The 20,979-nt window shown below is 53.6% G+C and overlaps 1 protein-coding gene across 1 annotated transcript; it reads left to right on the top strand.

Annotated features, from left to right (window-relative positions):
• Window positions 1-207: 207 nt before the first annotated feature.
• On the top strand, window positions 208-17,702 carry ZNF839 (zinc finger protein 839). The gene is made up of 8 exons (XM_081829880.1): window positions 208-536; window positions 6,386-7,213; window positions 9,754-9,987; window positions 11,941-12,033; window positions 12,731-12,880; window positions 15,542-15,679; window positions 15,823-15,952; window positions 16,686-17,702. The coding sequence occupies exons 1-8, from the start codon at window positions 246-248 to the stop codon at window positions 17,567-17,569; spliced, it is 2,748 nt and encodes a 915-aa protein (XP_081686006.1). The 5' UTR covers window positions 208-245; the 3' UTR covers window positions 17,570-17,702.
• The last annotated feature ends 3,277 nt before the right edge of the window (window positions 17,703-20,979 follow it).

Below are 20,979 nucleotides of genomic sequence, written 5' to 3'. Positions count from 1 at the left end.
GAAAGTTAAATACATCTGTGACGAGTGAGAGGAAAATAAAGCTCATTCCGTCTTCGGCGAAAAGGCGATGGGGCAGGGCCAACGCAGACCCCGCCCACGACCTGCTCGCCCAGGTGCGGTCGCCTTCCGAGGTGTCTTGGCCTGCGGGGCACTCGTAGCCCCCACCCCACCCCCCCTTCCCAGGTGACGCACATTTGAGCCGCCGTCTCTCGGTGGCGCGGGTTCGAGTCCCCGTGTCGGCTGCCATGGCGGACGCGGAGCCGGAGGCTGAGGACGGCAGCGAGGATGGCGGTGGCGGCGCCCGGGTCCCCCCCGGCCAGAGCGGCACCGGCGCGCGCGTGGCCCCGCTGGGCCCCGAGCAGCTGCGGCAGGTCCTGGAGCAGGTGACGAAGGCGCAGCCGCCCGCCGAGCCGCCGCCGCCGCCCTTCGTGCTGCAGGACGCGGCGCGGCGGCTGCGGGACGCGGCGCAGCAGGCCGCCTTGCAGCGGGGCCCCGACGCCGAGGCCCCGCGCCCGCCGCGCCTGCTGCCGCCCCAGGTGAGGCGCCGGGAGGGACGTGGGGAAACTGAGGCCCGGAGGGGGCCGAGGCCTCGCGGCGGGCGGACCGGGGCCCGCGGCCCCGCGGCCGCGCACGCCGGCCTCGGAGCTCCGGGCAGGAGAGGCAGCGCCCGCCCCCGCCTGTCACCGCTCCCGCGTTTGCAGCTCCTCCAGCGCGCCTCGTGGGCCCCCTGCCGGGGACCGCGCCCGCTCTCGCCGCGCTGCTCGGGGCGCCTCCGTGCCGCCGGGCTCCTCCCTCAGGCCTTTGTCATTCATCCCGCGTTTGCGGAGCCCTCGCTGTGTTTGTTCCAAGCACTGCCCTAGGCGCCGCGGGTGCAGCCTTGAACAGCCGGTGAAGGACTGAGGGAGGTTCTGGGAGTGACAAGGGGCTGCTGTAGAACGAGTAGTCCTCCGGCCTGACACCGGAGCGGAGACCTGAATGCATTGAACGGAACCAGCCTGCAGAGCTTTCCCCGTGGAGGGTGCAGCGAGTGCCAACGCAGGGACTTGGGGCAGAGTTACGCACACTGTCCTCGTTCGATGCAGGACTTATCAGCCCGGGCGGTAGTGCCTGGATTTGGGGCCCCGGGGCCCAGCACGGAGCCTGACATACGCTTAATGAAGGAAATACATGAAAGCGCTCAGTGTACTACAGAATACCATTTCCGTGTTACTATTTCGCGGGTCCCACAGCTCTTGGCTACTAGGGAAGTTGGAACTAGAGCAGGGTCTTCCAAGCCCAGAGGGTCCCGTGTAGCTCCTGAAGCCAGAGGTCCTTCACATCATCTGTAAAGCCACATCCCCTTTCAGAGCTGGGGTTGCAAATGACGCTGACACTTCTCACCCCAAAGTTGCCAGAGAGATGCTTCTTCTCAGAATAAATAGATGGAGAATAGAATCAACAGTGTTCGTTGTTGTCGTTGTTATTAGCAGTCTTCGTTTTTTGTTTTTCTCAGGGAGTGGTTTTGGCTGCTTAGAGTTGTACCCAGTTGGTGATCGAGACTGGAGAGGTGTCTTGCTAATGTTGGAGAAGACAGTTATGATTCTGCCCAGACTGTTTCCTAGAGGTGTGACCCTGAGTAACCCAACCTCTTTGGGCTTTGGTTCCTTAATTCGCAAGAGGGATGGCTGGTTGGATGAGCCTTCTAGCTCATACTCTGCGAAGAAGCAAATGTCGCCTGCATATGTGGTGCAAGCAAGTCTGGAGGAGGAGGGCGGTGGTGGCCACTGTCTGCAGAGCCTCTGTCCCATGCCTGGCACCATGCCAGTCGCGTCTCAGCAGGCTCATGGAAGTGTTTGTATCAGCATTCTCCAGATGAGGAACAAGCTCAGGGAGGTTGGGTGACTTTGCTCACGGCTCCCCAGGTGTGGCTGCACCCCAGCACCTGTTGAATGTGACCCCAGCTTTTTGGGTTTGGTACGGCACCTTAAAGAGTCCAGAAATGACATTTTCCATAAAATGCGAGCGCACTTAATCAGAATGCAGCAGCATGATTGTATCCTGTAGCTAATCTGACTGGGAAGGTATAAATTCTCCCTGGCTTCACAATAGTGTAATTTTGCTGTCTAGTCAGCTGGTACCCTTTGAGCCCCAGCTGTGCCAGGGAAGCCACAAAAGCAAACCAGATACGTACCTTGCACCCAAGGAGGTTATGGCCTAACCAATGAGGTAAAACATGACTCAGGTAACTTCTTTCTTTTTTTTTTTTTAAAGATTTTATTTATTTATTTGAGAGAGAGAGAATGAGAGACAGCGTGAGAGGGAGGAGGGTCAGAGGGAGAAGCGGGCTCCCTGCTCAGCAGGGAGCCCGATGCGGGACTTGATCCCGGGACTCCAGGATCATGACCTGAGCCGAAGGCAGTCGCTTAACCAACTGAGCCACCCAGGCGCCCCGACGCAGGTAACTTCTTTTTTTTTTTTTTTTAAAGATTTTATTTATTTATTTGAGACAGAGAGAATGAGAGAGAGAGAGCACATGAGAGGGGGGAGGGTCAGAGGCAGAAGCAGGCTCCCCGCCGAGCAGAGAGCCCGATGCGGGACTCGATCCTGGGACTCGATCCTGGGACTCGATCCTGGGACTCCAGGCTCATGACCTGAGCCGAAGGCAGTCGCTTAACCAACTGAGCCACCCAGGCGCCCCCCGACTCAGGTAACTTCTAAGCAAGGTCAGAAAACTAGAGATGAAGAACTGGATCTAAAGAGACAAAGGAGAAGTTATTTCTGGCTGAAGGGATCAGAAATTACTTTGTCAAAGGATGAGTCCCAGTTGAAAATACGGAAGGGGACAGGCAGTGGTGGGGGTAGGGTGGGATGTGCATTTAGAGAACCCAGGCCTTGTGATTCTCTGTGTGTGTGTGGGGAGGGGGGTGGACCAGAAGGCACAGACCAAGTGAATGCGCTCCCGTCGGTCAGATTTTGGCTCACGTCCCTCCCCATCCTCCCTGTTCCTGTACCATAGAAACATTCCCAGTTCCTTCCAACATGCCTCGCCCTTTTTCATGCGCCTCTGCATTCACACATTTTTCCTTACACCTAGTCTACCTTTCCACCTGGCCAAAATTCTCTTCAGCCTTCTTAGGTCCTCTCCCCTGGGAAGTCTCTCCCCCTCCCCCTCCCCACCCACAGGGCCGCCTCTCTCACTGCACCTGTCTGCACCGTTGTGTCATTGTGTCCTTAGGGAGCCTAGTCAGCCTTCCGAATCGTCAGTGGAGCTTTTGAAAGTACAGACTTCGGGGCAGGAGATCCTGATTCAGCAGGTCTGCAGGTGACTGAGGCATGGCGGGGGAAGCCGCCCACCTCCTCAAGGGTGAGGCGAGGACTTGGCTTATGTTTTCTGTGTGTGTTTTTTTTTTTTAAGATTTTATTTATTCATTCATGAGAGACAGAGAGAGAGAGGCAGAGGGAGAAGCAGGCTCCCAAGGAGCAGGGAGCCCGATGCGGGACTCGATCCCAGGACCCCGGGACCACGACCCGAGCCGAAGGCAGACGCCTAACCATCTGAGCCACCCAGGCGCCCTTCTGTGTGTTTTTTAATTGAAGTATAGTTGACAGTTTCAGGTGTACAACAGCATTCCACAAGTTTGTACGTTATTCAGGCCTCACCACAGGTGTAGTCACAGTCACCGTACGACGTCAGCGTGTTACAGTGTTATTGACCATATGCCCTGTGTTGTACTTTTCACCTCCATGACTTATTTTATAACTGCAAGTGTGTATCTCTGAATCACCTCTCCCTGTGTCACCCGGCTCCTCACCCACATTGGCTTCAGCGTAAGTTTTGGCACACAGAGATACTTAGTAAGAGTTTGCTGAGTAAAATAAATATATAACAAAGTATCAAGTATAACACCCACAAGGGGAACTGGTCTGGAGCAGATTTAAAAATCGAGGTACCCTTAAAACAGTAGGATTTGGGGGGGCTGTGTACTGGCATCTGGTGGCATCCCAAGAGGTTAGACATTCTAAATGGTCATGATGTGAAACAGGTGTGATTATTGAAAGATCGTTGTCATTCCATTCACAAGTACCCCAGGATGGGTCCTCGTGGGTCCCTGGCTCCAGCTGTGTACGTGGCCTCATAAACTAGTACACTGAATCATCTCTGCTGTCTGTGGTAGATGTATCACATGGAGACAGACAGACGGACTCCAGCTTGATTTCAGTGAGAGGCGGTGCTCTGCCCTGTGTGACGTTTTTATCGACCCTCCACACGGTATAGGGTTGAGTCCAAACAGAGCCTGTGGGTGGCCCCAAATCAGCGGTTCTCAACCAGGGGGCCATTTTCCCCTAGAGAGGCGTTTGGCGGTGTCTGGAGACATTTTTGTCCCGAGGTGGGGGCTGCCCCTGGCATCTAGTGGGTGGAGGCAGGGCTGCTGTCCGCATCCTCCAGTGCACAGGACGGCCCCTGCTACACAGAATTAGTGGTCCGAAATGTCCGTGGTGCCAAGGTTGGGGAAGCCTGTCCCGGATGATGAGGTTGGACAAAGACGCTGACTATTTCTGCACTGTGAGGCCCTGAGTCATGTCCGTTTCGCTGCCTCTCCCCTGAACCCATGACCGTCACATCGCTAACACCTATATTGGCCCTGGCACATGGTCACTGCTCGATAATGATTTGTGGAACATTGTTGGCGGCAGCCCTCCCCTCTGGTGGGCGCTTTGCTGTCACAGACCGTGCTGTCGTGTACCTCCTGGACCTACATCTTGGTACCTATGTTTCTTGTGGAATCCAAGAAGCGGAGTTGCTGTGTCAAAAAGCATGTGCATTATAAGATTTATTTATTTTAGAGAGAGAGAGAGAGAGAGAGCACACAAGTGGGAGGAGGGGCAGAGGGAGAGGGAGAGAGACTCTGAAGCAGACTGCCCACTGAGCGTGGAGCCCAATGAGCTCGATCCCACGACGCTGAGATCACAACCGGAGCTGAAATGAAGTGTCAGACGCTCAACCGACTGAGCCACCCTGGCTCCCCTAAGATTTTGTTAGATGTTAAAAAGTTGTTGAAGGTAAGCACCCCACTCCTAGGTATGTGTCCTGGGGAAACTCACACATATGCACACACGTCCATGAAGGGTCTGAGCACACCACAGGAACACAGGGTTGGAGATACTTGTCCATCAACAGGAGAGTGTTTTCTTACTGCAGAGTAAATGAGAGCTATACACCTTGATATGGATGGGGAGTAAAAACCTGAAAAAGCCCCACCAAGTTGCAGGAGATGATATTCACTTACATGAAGTTGAAAAACATGACAAAACTGAACTGCATATTTTTAGGGATATCTACATATGTAATATAAAAAATGCATAAGAGGAGTGCCTGGGTGGCTCGGTTGAATCTGTCTCTTGGTTTCGGCTCAGGTTATGATCTCGGGGTTGTGGGATCGAGCCCCGTGTCGGGCTCCATGCTCAGCGGGGCATCTGCTTGAGATTCTCCCTCTCCTCTCCCTCTGCCCCTCCCCACTGGGTATGCTCGCTCTCTCCCTCTCGCTCTCTCAAATAAATAAATCTTTAAAAAAATGCATGAGAACGATCGATAAACTTTCAATCTAGCGTGAAGAAGGAAGAGAGCACACAGATTGGGAGGATAGCAGAGAGCTTATGAGGGTAATGTTGCGTGCCTTGAGGCAGGTGGTAGGAACCTGTGTTACATTGTTCTTTATGGCTTTTTTTGTTTCTAGAATTTCATTAACTTTTCAAGAAAATGAGCCTATTTATTGAGTTGAGTCCAATTTAGAATACTAGGAATTCCAAGTAAATACAAATGTGGTAAAACTGTAAAGAAGGATACTTCTTATTGGGTCATGAAGTCAATTTAGTGGATTAAGATTAGTATTTTTTCAAAAATGATATGGAATAGATACTATCAGAAGGCATTTATGTAGAAATGGTAAGTGATTTCGTGAACTTTAATTTATGTGTGCAAATGTTTCTGTGTGCACATACGGATGTGATGTAAAGGTCTGGTCGGAAAGCTTGAGAAACACCTTTGTAAACAGTACGGATCCATTAAATAGACTTTTATAGGTAAAATGTATTTTATAACTTAGAAACAATTTCAATAATACATTTAAGATGAGAGCAGAATTAGGGCGCCTGGGTGGCTCAGTTGGTTAAGCGACTGCTTTCGGCTCAGGTCATGATCCTGGAGTCCCTGGATCGAGTCCCGCATCGGGCTCCCTGCTCGGCAGGGAGCCTGCTTCTCCCTCTGACCCTCCCCCCTCTCATGTGCTCTCTGTCTCTCATTCTTTCTGTCTCAAATAAATAAATAAAATCTTTAAAAAAAAAAAAAATGAGAGCAGAATTGTAGAAATGCTGATGAGCCTAATGCTTTTCTCTTTCTGTATTTAAGCAACTGGAAGCCATCTGTGTCAAGATAACATCTGGAGAAATGAAGGGTCAGCAAAGGCCAGTGCCCCCACTGGCCACCATCCAGCCCAAGCCAGCCAGGCTGAGCCAGCTGCCCGCGAGGCCTTCCAGGGTGCTGGGGTTCCGGGTGCAGCCCATCCTGAGCACCGGGCCCCAGCCGCGCTTCCTGAGCAGCTCGTCCCCCGTTCAGGTGTTTGTGCAGAGGCCCCTGCCCGCCCTCCAGCCCCTGGCTCCAAATGGACAGGGTGCCCCGCTGACCCCCTTGTCAGCTTCTGACCCACCAGCAGCAACATCTGTGTCATCCAGTTCAGCAAATTTATTTATTTCCAGCTTGCACACAAAACACACTGAGAAACTAAAAAAGTCCTTAAAAGTGAAAACACGTTCTGGACGGATATCTCGACCTCCCAAGTATAAAGCTAAAGATTATAAATTCATAAAAACGGAGGATTTGGCTGACGGTCACTTGTCAGATTCTGACGATTACTCAGAACTGAGTGTGGAAGAAGATGAAGAACAGAGGGAAAAGCAGGTGCTCTTTGACTTGTCCAGCTGCTCCCTGAGGCCCAAGAGTTTTAAGTGTCAGACGTGTGAAAAATCCTACATTGGAAAGGGGGGCCTGGCCCGGCATCTTAAACTGAATCCAGGCCACGGCCAGCTGGAGCCTGAAGAGTTGCTGTCTGAGAAAGCCAACAGGAGCGCGACTCGAGGCTGCACGGAGGGCAGGACCGCTAGCCTGACGTCGCCGGGGCCGTCCACACCAGCCCTTCTAAGTGAGGACGGGGCCCAGTCTCCACGGGCTGGCCTGCAGGTAATGTTTCTGTCTGCTGACTGTGGCCTTCTTCCTGCCCATCCTGAAGTGAACCTCTGTGGTATCTGATGGGGGTTCAGGGGAAGGCTCGAGTAGAGCCAAGATGACCAGAGCAGGGCATCTGACACTCCCCCACTGTTGTCCCCACTGCCGCCAACAAGCAAGGACAGGTGTGTCCTGTGTGTGGTGTGTGTCGTAGGGTTCGCTGAGCGTGTTGGATGGGAATAGAGGTGCTAATTCTTTAGATTTGGTGGGTAAAACTAATCGCAGAGCACTCTTGGCTGATGCTGACATAACAGCGGGCCTTGGGAAGGGTCTGAGTTGGGGGCAACGGCCCACAAGGGCGCTTCCTGGAGGGTCAGCAGTAACACGCTGCTTTCGCGTTTTGTCCCTTCAGAAACTCACAATCAGACAAGGCAGACAGAAGCTACACTGAGTTGCATCACCACATCAGAATTTACTGACAGCAATTTCACATCCCTAATGTGTGGTGTGCATTTGTGTGCTGTGTTCAAGAGGTCAGTTATTTATGAAATGCAGACGAGACGGATCCCTTTAACAAACGGCAGGCCTCCGTGGTCACCCTCACCCGCGTCGCTAGAACCTCCCTTCCTTTTCCTTCGACTTGTGTTGGCTGTTATTTCTGTCTGTGCTTGTGGCTAGGTGATTATATTTGTAGTTTCTGAAATGTTAGAGAAACCAGCGTTGGGTCGATGTGGCTAGTCAGTGGGGGCTTGTGATTTCAGTGACCTGGAGGATGCTGGAAATGAGTGCCTGTCCGCTCTGGCCGCCTCATTCCCTGCTGTGGGGCAGGGGTTCCTGAAGGAGGGGAGAGGCTGGTGGCCACTCTGGCTTACAGATCAGCTCCTTGGGGCCTGAGCAGGTACTGTGTGGGCCCAGGACATCCTTCCTGAGGTCTAGTGGTAGAACCAGGGGACAGCCCTGTGTTAGGATTCAAAAGTACTACCTCCCCCTGTCGCATTAGCTTCAATCACAGCACTGTTTATTCATGCCCCCTTTGGGCAGGAGTGTTTTCAATCTTCTAGGACTCTGCCAGGTGGGAATTAGACTTAGGTCTTTTGACTTCAAAGCCCACCCTCGAGGCTGCCTCGTTGGGGGAGGTCTGCACCTCTTGTGGCTGGTAAAACCCCAACTTTTGAGAAACCTCTCTACTTCAGTTGAGGTAGGACCAGGGTGACATGTAGTTTATCATCCAAAGCAGGACATTCAGAGAGTGAAAGGGGCACTATTAATAATCCCAAGGGACAACAGCTGTGCCCAGGACTGTCTCAGGATGACCAGGCTAGCTGGCACTTCCGACTTCCTCCATAATGAAATCCTAGGGGCGCCTGGGTGTCTCAGTCAGTTAAGCGTCTGACTCTTGGTTTCGACTCAGGTCATGATCTCAGGGTCGTAGGATCAAGCCCCGCGTCAGGCTCTGTGCTCAGCGGGGAGTCTGTTTGTCCCTCTCTCTGCTCCTCCCCCTGCTTGTGCGCTCTATATGTAGAATAAATAAATAAAATTTAAAAAAAAAGAGTAATGAAATCCTACACCACAGCAGAAGCAATTTGTAGATACTTGACTTCCTGAATACTGGCCCTTGGCCTTGGGCGTGGTGGCTGTCCAGATTGCCTGTGAGGGGTGCCTCCAGCTGCTGGGGTGGGGAGGGACGTGCAGGCGTGTGTCGCTCCTGTCCTTTCCCAGGCGCAGACTCATGGCACCTAAAGCCACAGACAGACCTGGCATTCCTCCTGGAGCTCCACTCTAATGAAGATTTAGAGGGGAAATTCCGTTAAGAGTTCAGAGGACACACTTGGGGCTAGCTGTAGCTGCCACGTGAAGTGTGTTCCTTGTATTCATTTAACGTTCCATCAGTCCTGGGAGATGGAGGTGGATTACTCCTGTTTTTAGAGGGGGAGTGGGTGCAGAATGAGGAAATAGCTGGACAGTGTCAGACCCAGGACTCTTCAAAAGCTGTGCAAATCCATGAAGACGGAGAGTAGATTCACAGCTCCTGGGGCCTGGGGGCAGGGAAGAATGAATGATGCCAATGGGTACAGGGGTCCTTCGGGGGTGGGGGGGTGGGGACAAACATGTTTTGGGATTAGTGGTGATGGTTACACGACCTTCTCGGTGTACGAAAATCTACTGAACTGTATATTTTCAAAGTATGAAGTTTATAGTGTTTGAAATATATCCAATAAGAAATGATTTTTTTAAAGTCATGGGTAATTTCAGTTTAATTTGTAAGATGACAGTGATGTCAGAGAAGTTCCTTGTTTCATTTTGGGCAACACCCAGGGTCATGGTTTGTCCGCCAGCCCTTACCGGCTCACTAATGCTCACTGGATGTCTTAAAGGGGAACTTTGTTGGGAAAGTTTAAGTTGATTACAGTTAATGCATCTTGATAGTGCAAAGAAGAAATAATTTAGCAAGTTCCTTGCTTTTGACTTGACATTTTTTTTGCCCTAAGGTCATCACTATGGCGTATAAAACTTTGTTTTGTTTTGTTTTGTTTTGGGTGTGCAACGCTATCTAGAATAGCCAGTCTCTAGAAGTTGAAGAGGCCTTGGTATCTGAACTAGAAAACGGAAGTTATTCAGCCCTTTTGGGATCAGAGGGACACCCAGGCCCTAGAAGGAGTGACTCGTCCACAGCCCCGGCGGAGGCCAGCACAGCCGTCCTGGGGCGGAGCAGAGCAGCCCCCCCGCCTGGGGGTGCCCATGCGGCGGGCGCGCAGAGCCCGTCGAGGACTAGAGCCAGGCTCAAGGAGGTGCGTGGCTCTGAGACCCTGTTCTTGAAACCTGTGTCTTTGGCGTGGTGTGTGACAATTCACTATTAGGTTTCTGAATTAAAAGTCAAATACCCGGATCAACTAAGCAGTTCACCTGAAATGTAATTGGATGAAGTGTGTAATGAATTCAGGGATAGTATTATCTGAAGTAATTCCGAGCTTTCCTTATCTGAAATGACAAGAGGGCTTTAGGTATAGCAAGAGCTGCTTGCCTTTGTAAGTTGTGGAATGATTATAACCCATGTTTTCTTAGAAGCAGTTTAGAAAACAACAGAAATGGTTTCTATTTTTCTGTGAAAAGTGTTTTTTTTTTTTTTTAAGATTTTATTTATTTATTTGACAGAGGAAGACACAGTGAGAGAGGGAACACAAGCAGGGGGAGTGGGGGGAGGGAGAAGCAGGCTTCCCGCTGGGCAGGGAGCCCGATGCGAGGCTCGATCCCAGGACCCTGGGATCATGACCTGAGCCGAAGGCAGACGCTTAAGTGACTGAGCCACCCAGGCGCCCCTTCTGTGAAAAGTTTTAAGGTCTAGAAACATGTTTCAGGTTTTGAACCCTGGAATCTCCATCCCAGTCCCTTGAGAGTAGACTTAGTGAATTTAATGGGGTTGATTTAGAAAAGTGGAACCCTAAATTCATCCGGATTGCCTTCGGCTAGGATGATGGTAATGGCCAGGTGATTAAGGAAAAGAAGTGACACACAGCTGATCTTCAAGTTAAAAAAAATTTGTTGATAAATGAATGTAAATGTGTAAATTAATTGAATTTAAATTAAGAAAACAGAAGAAGTGAAGGGTAGCAGAGAGAGTTAGAGGTAGCGAGTTAGTGAGACAGTGGGCGTCAGGGTGCCCATCAGGGAACCAGGGCCTCCAGACTCACCCACAAGGGGAAACGAGAGGTTTTCAGAGAGGAAGCGGGTTTCCTAGAAAACTTCGTGAGCTTGCATGCTCTTGCGGGAAATTTAAACCCTGGCGAATTTGCTTTTCTCTCATTGGGCGGGTTAATTAATCCTGGATGACTAACTTTTTGGAGTAGGGGGTAAGGTAGTCCTTGACTCGATTCATCCATTAACATTCAAAATGCCACCATCTACTGAGCGCAGCCACCCTAACCCAGCCTCCGCGCTGAGTTCCAGGTTTCCTTCCTTCATTATCTCTGCTTAGATGAGGAACCCGACAGGTTCGCGAGCTCCCGAGCCCCTGACACTTCCTGTCTCTGAGACTGCTCCCTTCCCTCCCACGCCATTGCCTCCCCAGGTGCCCTCCTCCATCCTCCTGGTGTCCCAGCCATCTGCCCTCTGCTGACACCCACGTACTGCCGGTTCGCCCCAGTCACATCTCCTGAGCCCCCGAGCTCTGATTCCAGACGTCCCCACCCGGGCGTCCTATAAACCGTCCCACCGTCCACTTCCCACCCCTAACTTGCCCAGGGTCTGCCTGGGCTCGAGCTGGGAACCCGCAGTCATTCCTGACTCCTCTGCCCTTTCCCTGACGACTCCCCTTATCCTGAGGACCTTGCTGTCCCTGCATCTCTCTCCCCCCCACCCCCCCACTGAGCCACCCCTGCATTCACCTGGGTCCTCCTCTTCCCCGGCCTATCCTTTGACAGTGGTCTCTAGACTGCAGGCTGCCCGGGACTTGCTTGCTTTTTTGTGTCCCCGGAGAGTAGGGAACACATTTCCTGACCCAGGGCCTGGAACCCACTAAGTGCTCCATGCTGTCAAAGGGGAGTCAGACTTTGAATCCAGAGTTGATCATAGACTTCGTCAATGGATAGACAAGTGAGATATTTAATACACAGAATGTTTACAGTTGGGAGTTGCTGCATCACTGAGATTTGGGGGAACTTTTATGTGCTTTGTTGCATCAACTTGTTGGCTCCTGGGAGATTCTTTCGGGGCTTTCAAAGCTGTCAAATGCTTCCTTCCGGTAGTTTCTGCACCAGTGTGACCGAGACGCTCTAGTGGAGTTGGCGCTGCCTCAGCTGGCCCAGGTCGTGACCGTGTACGAGTTTCTTCTGATGAAGGTGAGTCGTCTTAGCGATTCTAAATGATGGAGGCGTGATTTGAAGTTACTTAGAAAGACCTCCTTCACATTTATTTTAGAAAAGCCAGGCCATCTGGAATCATTTCCCTCCCCCAGGACAGAGCCGAAGTGAGCCTGCCCACCCCCAACCCCCCGGACACCTGGCCTCGGGGCCTGGGCCTCCCCTGCCTGTTGTAACGTGGTGCGCGAGGCAAGAAAGTGGTGGCGGCCAACGATGGTCAGCCCAGGGCCCTTGTCGCCTTTCTCCCTGCCCTCGCCGGCCTGGTGACGAGGCTCTCCGCCCTGGTGAGCCTGCTCTGACTATGCAGGAGGTGCCCCCAGAGCTGCCCAGAGGAGTAAGGCGCTCCTCCCGCCTGCAGGTCTGTCCCCAGGGCCTCTCTGGTCCCTTCCTGCCCGCCCCCACCCCCCGCCACGCCTCCTTGGGAGCTCTGGCCCACAGCCCCCTGGTGCCTTCCCCCGGGAGGCCGTGCGCTCTCTGGCCCGTCCTGGTGTCCCCACCGAGCACAGTGCTGGGCACCCACGGGCTCTGACCGGGGAGTGACCAGGGAGTGGAGGAAATGATAGGCCACTGACAGCTTTGAGGAGCTTGTAAGCTTCCCTCCTCGAAGCTTCTTTCTGTAGTTGCCATTTCATTGCCTCTGGTTTAAACCTCTCTTGTCATCTTTATCTTCATGGAGGTTGAAACAGGTCATCTAGCAAAACCTTTGTTCCCAGCTGTGTATAAGGAATTTGAAGAGTTGCATAAAATGGTTAAGAAAATGTGTCAAGATTACCTCAGTGGTTCTGGTCTGTGTTCCCGGGAGCCTCTGGAAATAAGCAACAATAAGGTAACGGTCTCACACAGGAAAAAGTTTTGCTTTTACATTTGCCAAAAGAGGGATATCCATTTAAAGAGAAGAATGTTTTTATTTTTAGTTATTTTTTAAAGTAATCTCCATCTAGAACCGTGGGGCTTGAACTCACGACCCCGAGATCAGGAGTCGCATGCTCCGCCTACTGAGCCGGCCAGGCACCCCAGAGGAGCATGTTTTTAGTAGTGACATCTCATAGTCAACTTCTTTTCGGCTCTCTTTTTCCCATCACGTGACATTTTTTTAAAAGCAAATGGCGCTTGTTTGGGGAACCTCAGGAATGCACAGAGGCTGACGGCAACTGAAAGCACCATTGTCTTCTCTCTCACTGCTGACGTCAGGGAACAGCCCAGTTGGTAGGGTGTATGTGTGAGGGTGACTGGGGTCACAGACACGGACTGTGGGGGTTCTGACAGAATCCTCATTTCCCTGTCATCGTCATCATCCAGTTGCCTCTGGCTATATTGGGTTTTGGATAAAAGTAAGTTTTGAACTGATGTGGTCTTACTTGTTTTAGATAAAACCTTTGCTGGGCGCAGTGTGTCCTGTGTGGTCTCCTAATTCAGGGGTCCCCGCCGGGCAGGCCCCCTCGCCCCCAGCCCTCAGCCCCACCTTGAAATGGAGCGCTGAGTGATGCCATGGCTTTAAATATGCCCGTTTACTCATACAACTGTAGCTGGCTCCAGGGTCCCAAACACATCAGGCTCGGCCACTCACCGCCGACAAAATCCACAGGCAGAGAGGTGAGTGGTGGGGACACAAGAAAGGAGTTTATTTCAGCAAGGCCGACACCAGGAGGACCACGGACTAGCGTCTCAAAGACCGTCTCCCAAGTGCTGAAGATCCTTCCAGGTTTATGTAAGGAGAATGTAGGGTGAATGTGGGTGGGTACGTGCAAGGGCAGCGAAGGTCCAGTCTCATTGTCCTGGGCTCAGTCCTGAGGGGTCTTGCTGGCTCGGGGCAGTCCTTGTTGCTTGGGGGGGTGGTTTCGGTTCCCCTCATGGGAGGCTTTACCCTCAGGGTTTTCTGCCTGAGCCAAGAGCTGGAAAGAAGAACCCAACTAGCAAGTTTGGGGTCAGAGTGGGGCAGCCACTGTCCTGGTTCACAACCATAAGGAATACTTGGGCCATGTTGCCTTTAACTGCTGTTTGAGGGTCCACTAACCTGGGGATGGGTCTGCCCGCCTGCTCCTAGCATTAGCGTCACAGAGGGTACCTTACTTCCGTAGCAAGCAGTCTTGAACCACACTGTAACAGTCCATGGGTTTTGGGGTTTTGGCTTTTGGGGGGTTTTTGGTCATTAGTTTTATATAAATTCAATATTTAATATTACATAATAAACTTTTATATTTTACCTTCTTGAATTACATATTATAGAAATATAATGGATTTTTCTTTTTTTTTTTTTTTTAAGATTTTATTTATTTATTTGAGAAAGAGAGAGGGAAAGGGAGAAGCAGGCTCCCTGCTGAGCAGAGAGCCCGACGTGGGGCTTGATCCCAGGACCCTGAGATCATGACTTGAGCTGAAGGCAGACGCTTAACCTACTGAGCCACCCAGGCGCCCGTAATGGGTTTTTTCTAAGCTTCATACAGATGCCTTGGTGGGCAGGAATCACTTACATGGTTTTTTTTTGTTTTTTGTTTTTAAATATTTATTTGTTTTAGGGAGAGAGCGCATGGGGAGGGGGGTGGGGCAGGGGGAGAGGAGAGAGAGAATCCCAAGCAGACTCCGTGCAGCCCGACTCGGGGCTCGATACTATGACCCAGAGATCATGACCTGAGCCAAGATCAAGAGTCACACACTCAACCGACTGAGCCACCCACATGCCCCAACTTACATGTTTTTTAGACTGTGAGCTCAACACATGTGGGTATCATCCTGTCACAAGGCGGACTGGACACGCAGTGCTGTGCACGCCCATCGGGACCCATCTTTGCAGGCAGTTGAGGCTGAGCCACAGCCTCCTAGGAGCACAGACAGTGGCCCAGCTTGCAGGGGACACAGGCAGGTTGGGAGGCGCTGAACCTGAGGGGCTGTCTTCTACCCGGACCTTGATCTGCTGCCCCTCCTTCCCTGCCCCTTTCCCTCCTGCTCCGCGGTGTTCCCTTCCTGTGTCCATGCGTAAGTGACAGGTGTCACTTGTCACCTTTATCTGGTCTTCACAAATCCGCCCCCGCCCCCGCCCGGGCAGCTGCAGTCCCCCTCACAGGATCAGGAAGGTCCCCTCGGCCAGGAGCAGAGAAGCCGGGGCCCAGCTCGGCTCTCAGGCCCCCACATCCTCACCCTTTGCACTGCTTGGAAGAGGAGACCTTGTTCTGGAATGGGCAGGAAGGTACCAGTGAGCATTCAGAACGGAAGGAATCATGGGCGAGAACTCACTCCGGTGTCTGACTGATGCTGAAGAGAGCGTGTTTAAAAAACTTTTTGGTGTGTGCTTCTACGTTGTGCTAACGCAGAACCTTCCAGGTTCTGGTAAGGGCTCGTTTTCTCCTGAGCTGTTCCGCCGAACTTCGCGTGCATCTTCGTGTCTGTCGGTGTTCAGGGGGCCCTCGCCGCGTGGCGGGGCTTCCCAGGCTCACTCGGTCCTGTAATCCGGTGTTGATGTGCTGCCCCCCTGTGCGCCCTTCCTCCCCAGCTGGCCGAGTCTTTGGGAATCACAGAATTCCTGAGGAAACCAGAGGCGCACGCACAGTGCGTGCCAGCCAAGCACACCAGCAGGCAGCTGGGCCAGGCCGGGCCGGAGGAAGCCAGCCAGCAGAAGCGGGGAAACGAGGTGGGCACGCGCGGAAGGGGGTGCCGGGTGACCCGCCGAGCCCCCCTGCTTTGACTTCAGCCCACAACGCTGTTCTCCAGAAAGGAGAAGCGCGAGCCTGCTGCTTCCTCCTAGTCTTAGCTGGTTGGGTCTCCTCTTCACAGACTGCAGAGGAGGGCCTGGCCGGGGTGAAGAGGACCAGAAGAGACGCTCCGCCCCGGGACACCCCTGAGCCCGCTGCCGACCGCGGAGGCCCGCAGAAGCCCGCCCCCTGCGCCCCAGCCGCCAGTGAGGGTAAACGCTCTTCGCGGTGCGCGCCCCGCGATCAGAGGCTTGCTTTCCACTGGCGGCTGCCACTGGGGCCAGATCTAAGAGAACCTGGTTTCTCAAGAGTTTTATCCCAACCTGCCCATGCTCTGTTGTTCCCTCTGGTTCCCCGTGAGTCTTGAGGTCTGGGAGGCTTTCTCAAATCCCTTACCGAAATGAAGAGCCACCGCACGCTGGTGAGTGGATCGCTTTCAGGAGGGTCCTGAGGACACGCCACGCCGGTGGCTTGGCTTTCCTGAGACTTGGCTCCAAGGGCAGTTGGGATTTAACATTGGAAACAGGACCCACTCTGGTTTTTATTCTGCTCTAGCCAACCTATCAACTAGACACTGAGCATATGGCGTACGAGAGTAATGACACCGCTTTCCCAAACCACTTGATCCTAAGGTCTCCAGTTGAAAGAGGCATTCTCCGTTTTAGAACGTAGAATTCTGCGGAAGGGGAGGGCAGATTGGTCCAGTGGGAGCAGGGAGAACCCTGGCCCGTTTGGTACCCAGCCGCCCTCACCTAATGAATCCATGTCGCCTCTTGCAGCTTCCTCCATACTTGGACGCTGCCAATCCCCAGGAGCAAGGAGAGTTTAGGTTTCCATTTGTTTTGCCAGAAAGTTCATTTGGACTGGCTTGTTTGGGATAGAGAGTGCAGTGGAAAGGCCGTACCACCGTACACGGACGCTTACCTGTTTTTCTGAACTGTTTAGGTTGTGCCCGTCACGTAAGTGGGAACACCTCTCACCACTCTGAAGAAAGCCACACGATGCCGGTTTCTGAGAGCGACAGAAGCGTGTTGCATGCAGGCCAACAGCTTAAAGCACTTGCTGACTTAGAGGCCGAGAGTGGGTCTGTAGCTCCTGCTTTCTCGTATCAGCATGTCAGTGGGCCGAGTCTCTGTCCTCAGTCAGGAGAGCCCAGGGCGCGGACGCAGGGACAGGTGGCAGCATTCCCTGAGGAGAATGTTCTGGAACACTCTGTAGCCTGGAACTCGGGGGACAGCCGGAGGAGCCGGGCTCTCTGCAGCACCTTGACGTCCACTGGAGGAGAGGACTCCCTGCCGCCTTCTGGGTCTGGAAACCTCGAGATGCGGGACTCCCAGCAGAAAGGCCAGCAGACCAGCCCCAGCCACATCCCGCTTACAGAGGATGCAGGCCCTGGGCTGCTGAGCGCTTTGTCCGTGGCCACGGTGCCGGCCGACTGTGCCCACAGGACCGTGCGGGAGCTGGGGCCTCGGCCGGGCCAGGCGGGGGCGCTGTCCACTGATGGGGGTCAGGGAAGCTGTGCGGGGGACTCGGACCCCTTCCCCTGCGGGCCCCAGGCCCATGCTGACCAGCGAGGACTGGCCAGTATTGTTGCTGTTGGCGAAGCTGTGGCTTTTGAAATTACCAGCGGGTGCGGCGAGTTGTCGTCTCAGGGCCAAGAACCGCTGTTTATTCAGACCTCCGACGGGCTGATCTTGCCCCATCCGGGTTCCCTAGTGTCTGGGGAGGGGGACCTCGTCCTGGTGGCTGGTGAGGAGGGGCCCACCGTGCACACAGGACCCCGGGAAGGGGCTCCCCCGGAAAGTACAGAGGCAGAGGCCGCACAGTGAAGTGAAGTCGGACCGCGGTCCCGGACGTGCGGGTATTTTAGCCAGAGAAGGTCTATTTGAAGTAATGTATATTTTTTTATTGTGAATACTGACACAAACGAACGTCTTATTTATAAAGGATAACGTCTTTCTACTTGGCTGTCTCCCTTCTTCTTCCGTGTCTTGCTTGCTTTCCTAACGACGGCCGAGCCGCCGCCCGGCACTGGATTCGTCCGCGGAGCTAGTCCCTAGAGGCCCCTGACGACTGCCACGGTTAAAGGCACCACACTCTTCCTTGTCGGCCCTGCTCCCCCAAAACTGTCCCCTTACCTCCTGGGTGACCTGCAGCTTTTCCACCATACCTGGGTTTAGGAAGTAAATAACCAAGTGGGCCGCTCTGGGCAGCACTGGGAGGTAGGAAAGAAAGTCGTATCTGCTCGCGTGTCATGTCGTGGGTGCGGGAAGTGGGGCCACGAGGTCCGCAGCGGGGTGCCGCTGAGCTCAGAGCCCCGGTCCTCCCGTGCCTCCCCTGCAAAGCTGCCTGTCGACGTCTCTTCTCTGTTGAACGTTCTCCTTGGCTTTGTTACGGGGAGGGACAGGGAAGGCCTTGGTCCCCCTCTCCCCCCCTTGCAGAGGCTGTGAGGAGAGACCCCGAGCAGGCAGTGCTGGGGATCGCGGTGGCACCCCACCCTCGCACCGTGCTCCTTCCAGGGCCTGCTGTGGAGGAGCGGGGTGTAGTTTCAGGGCCATTTTCCTGTCCTCTCCCTTGATCTCAAAGCCGGATCCACAGAACAGAAGGACAGCGTTCTAGGATGCGGCGGCCAGCAGTGAGCCAGCCAGTTGCCCACGAGAGTCGGGTTCACAGGCGAGACGGTGGTACCTGCTGTGGATTTGGGGACACTTCTCAGGAGCCTAGAGTGAGTCCCGTCCTGGGGTCGTGGAGTGAGGACGGAGCCTCCTGCCTGAGGAGCGTTCATGACCCTTGTCAGGCAACTCACGCAACGAACCGCGTCACGTCTGGACCCCTGGTCCGTGGTCTGGACCAGGCCCTGTCAAATACGAACTTATTTTCTATTTAGAGGACATTCCTGAACACCCCAACACAGCTTGGTTTCACCATGGTGGGCGTGCTACTCTAAACGGAGGGTGCATTTAGTGGAGTAAAAGACCCCCTCGTTCCACGGAGCAGGACGTTCCGGCGGTGCACCCGTGAGTTCGACCTGTGCTCGTGGAGGGACGGCAGCCGCCAGGACTGACGGACAGGCCTCTGCTCTGGGCGCCCTGCTGTGCCGGCCAGGGCAGCGTTCAGGGGCCCCCTGATCCCCAGCTTTATAGCACGGCTTCTACCCCATGGTGCTGCAGTAGCAGACACGCCTTACCACGTAGGAAGCACAGGAAAATTTCCTTTTCTCGTGAAGGATCTTCCTTCGTGTACATAGTCCTTATAATTCGAGAGACTCCGATTAGGGGCAGGAGTGAAGAGGCGTCAGAGCACCCATCTGGGGACACATACCACCCAAGGGACTCCCACGGGGTGGCTGCTGCGGACCCCAGTGAGGACGTATGTTTTCAGCGTTTGTTACTTCACCTGGCATCAAGTCCAACTACTGTCATTACTAAATGCAACGAAAGAAAGCCCTTTATTTTCTGTGTTCTCTGGAAAGCCCTAGGGCCCCCACCCCCCAGCCCTGTCAGGCTCATCCACGTTGGCCTCCCCAGTGGTCACGGGAGTGGGGAGAGCTGAACTGGAAGAGAGGCCGAGAGGGAGCCAGGCTTCAGTGTCCTCTGAGGCCTACGTTTTTTAAAGAATAACGTCTATTTTCATCTAGGGAGTAACAAGCACATAATAAGTTTGAAATGGCAAAAGCTACGGGAAGGCCTGTGCCAAGCACGGGCAGCCCGACCTCAGCCCTCGGCCCCTCGGCCAAGGTGAGCACTTTCTCCTTTTTGGTGATTTACCTCCATGTGTTCAAGTTATGTCTCTCTCACAGCTTTCTTGATTTATTCGTGCTCAATGGCATCGTGAGACGTGGGACACGGCTCGCACACCTCCCCACTGTCCCCGCGGGTGTCCTTCTATCACGGGATGGTATTAAGTCAGGATTTAATGCTCCCAGTGAAGTGTAAATACTACTCGTGTGTTGTGACCACACGACTTCCCGGAAGCTTTGGCTTTTCCTAGAGAGACTTACTTTTTAAAAGAGAAAGCAGCCCCTCCCCCTCCTCTTCTCTCTGTTGATTTGATGCTCGTACCCGCGGCGCCATCATGGCCACCGTCGTGTGAGCTAAGGCCTCCATCACACCACATCATTATTACACTGTCTTCCTCCATCCTCCTCCGCGGTAGCCAGCTCCAGGTCTCGTAGCTGTCTCTTTGGCTTTTTCAGTCTACGTCACTACGCAACAGGCTAATACCGTCACTTCTTGATGTTCTAGGTTTAGGCATTACCGACCGGCTCCGGGGGCTGAGCGCACCCATGCTACCCGCCACCGCCACCCACCACCCGCGTGCACTTGCCAACCTTCCCCTTGGTAGGATGTCAGCTGGCTGCTTCAACAGAGGTAGCGGGGATAAGCGACTGGAACACGCTGGCGTTTTATTTCTCTCTCGTCTTAGTCCCTTTGGGCTGCTCTAACCAAATACCACAGACTGGGAGTCTCGTAGACAGCAGGAGCTTATTGCTCACAGCTCTGGAGGCTGGAGGCTGGAGATCATGGCGCCAGCATGGTTCGGTGAGAGCTCTCTTTCTGTGTCCCAGCTGGACACCTCTTGCTCTGTCCTCACAGGGCGGACGGGGCTGTGGAGCTCTCCGGAGCCTTTTTCGTAAGAGCCTGGATCCCACGCATGGCTGCACCCTCCTGGCCTGAGCACCTTCCAAAGGCCTCACCCTGTTACTTACCATCTCCTCCAGGGGTTAGGATTTCAACATATGAATCTGGCGGGGACATTTTGAGACGACAGCACCTCCCAAGTGAAAACGTGAGCCGGAAGGCACTCGGGAGCTTGAGTGGCCTTCCTCCAGAGGTGGCCCAGACCCAGGTTGCTTCCTCGCCCCTTGCGGGGGAGGGGCTTTCCCCAGAGGCCTGAGGGGGCTCATCACCCTCATGTGTCAGCTCCGTCCCCCAAAACGTGAGGGGCAGGAGGGGCACACAAAACCTTTGAGAACCAAAAGTTCACGCGCACATCTCAGTCACGTGGCCACGGTTGGCCGCAAAGAAGGTTCTGAAACCTATTAAACTGGTAGCCATGTGCCAGCTAAAACCCAAATGAAGCAAAGATATACTGAAGGACCACCAGAGGTCTCTGCCAGACCCCTTCTCCCAGAATGGTTAAAATTGTTGTGGGTCGGTCTGGAGAGGCAGGAGTAACAGCTCTGGAACCTCCGGAGCTTCAAACAACCGAGGTGTATGTCTCCTCATGCGACATGTCC

The sequence above is a fragment of the Leptonychotes weddellii genome, chromosome 9 (genome assembly GCF_054177405.1).
Source record: "Leptonychotes weddellii isolate Sample4059 chromosome 9, ASM5417740v2, whole genome shotgun sequence".
Classification (NCBI taxonomy): domain Eukaryota; kingdom Metazoa; phylum Chordata; class Mammalia; order Carnivora; family Phocidae; genus Leptonychotes; species Leptonychotes weddellii.
This window is presented reverse-complemented; position numbering and strand designations above follow the sequence as displayed.

Bases quoted from the DNA above. Each gene is read 5' to 3' on its own strand.
- ZNF839 (XM_081829880.1), top strand. From the start codon at position 246: ATGGCGGACGCGGAGCCGGAGGCTGAGGACGGCAGCGAGGATGGCGGT. The intron at 12,034-12,730 runs GTGAGTCGTCTT...ATCTTCATGGAG, and splicing joins ACGAGTTTCTTCTGATGAAG to GTTGAAACAGGTCATCTAGC. The intron at 15,680-15,822 runs GTGGGCACGCGC...TCCTCTTCACAG, and splicing joins AGCAGAAGCGGGGAAACGAG to ACTGCAGAGGAGGGCCTGGC.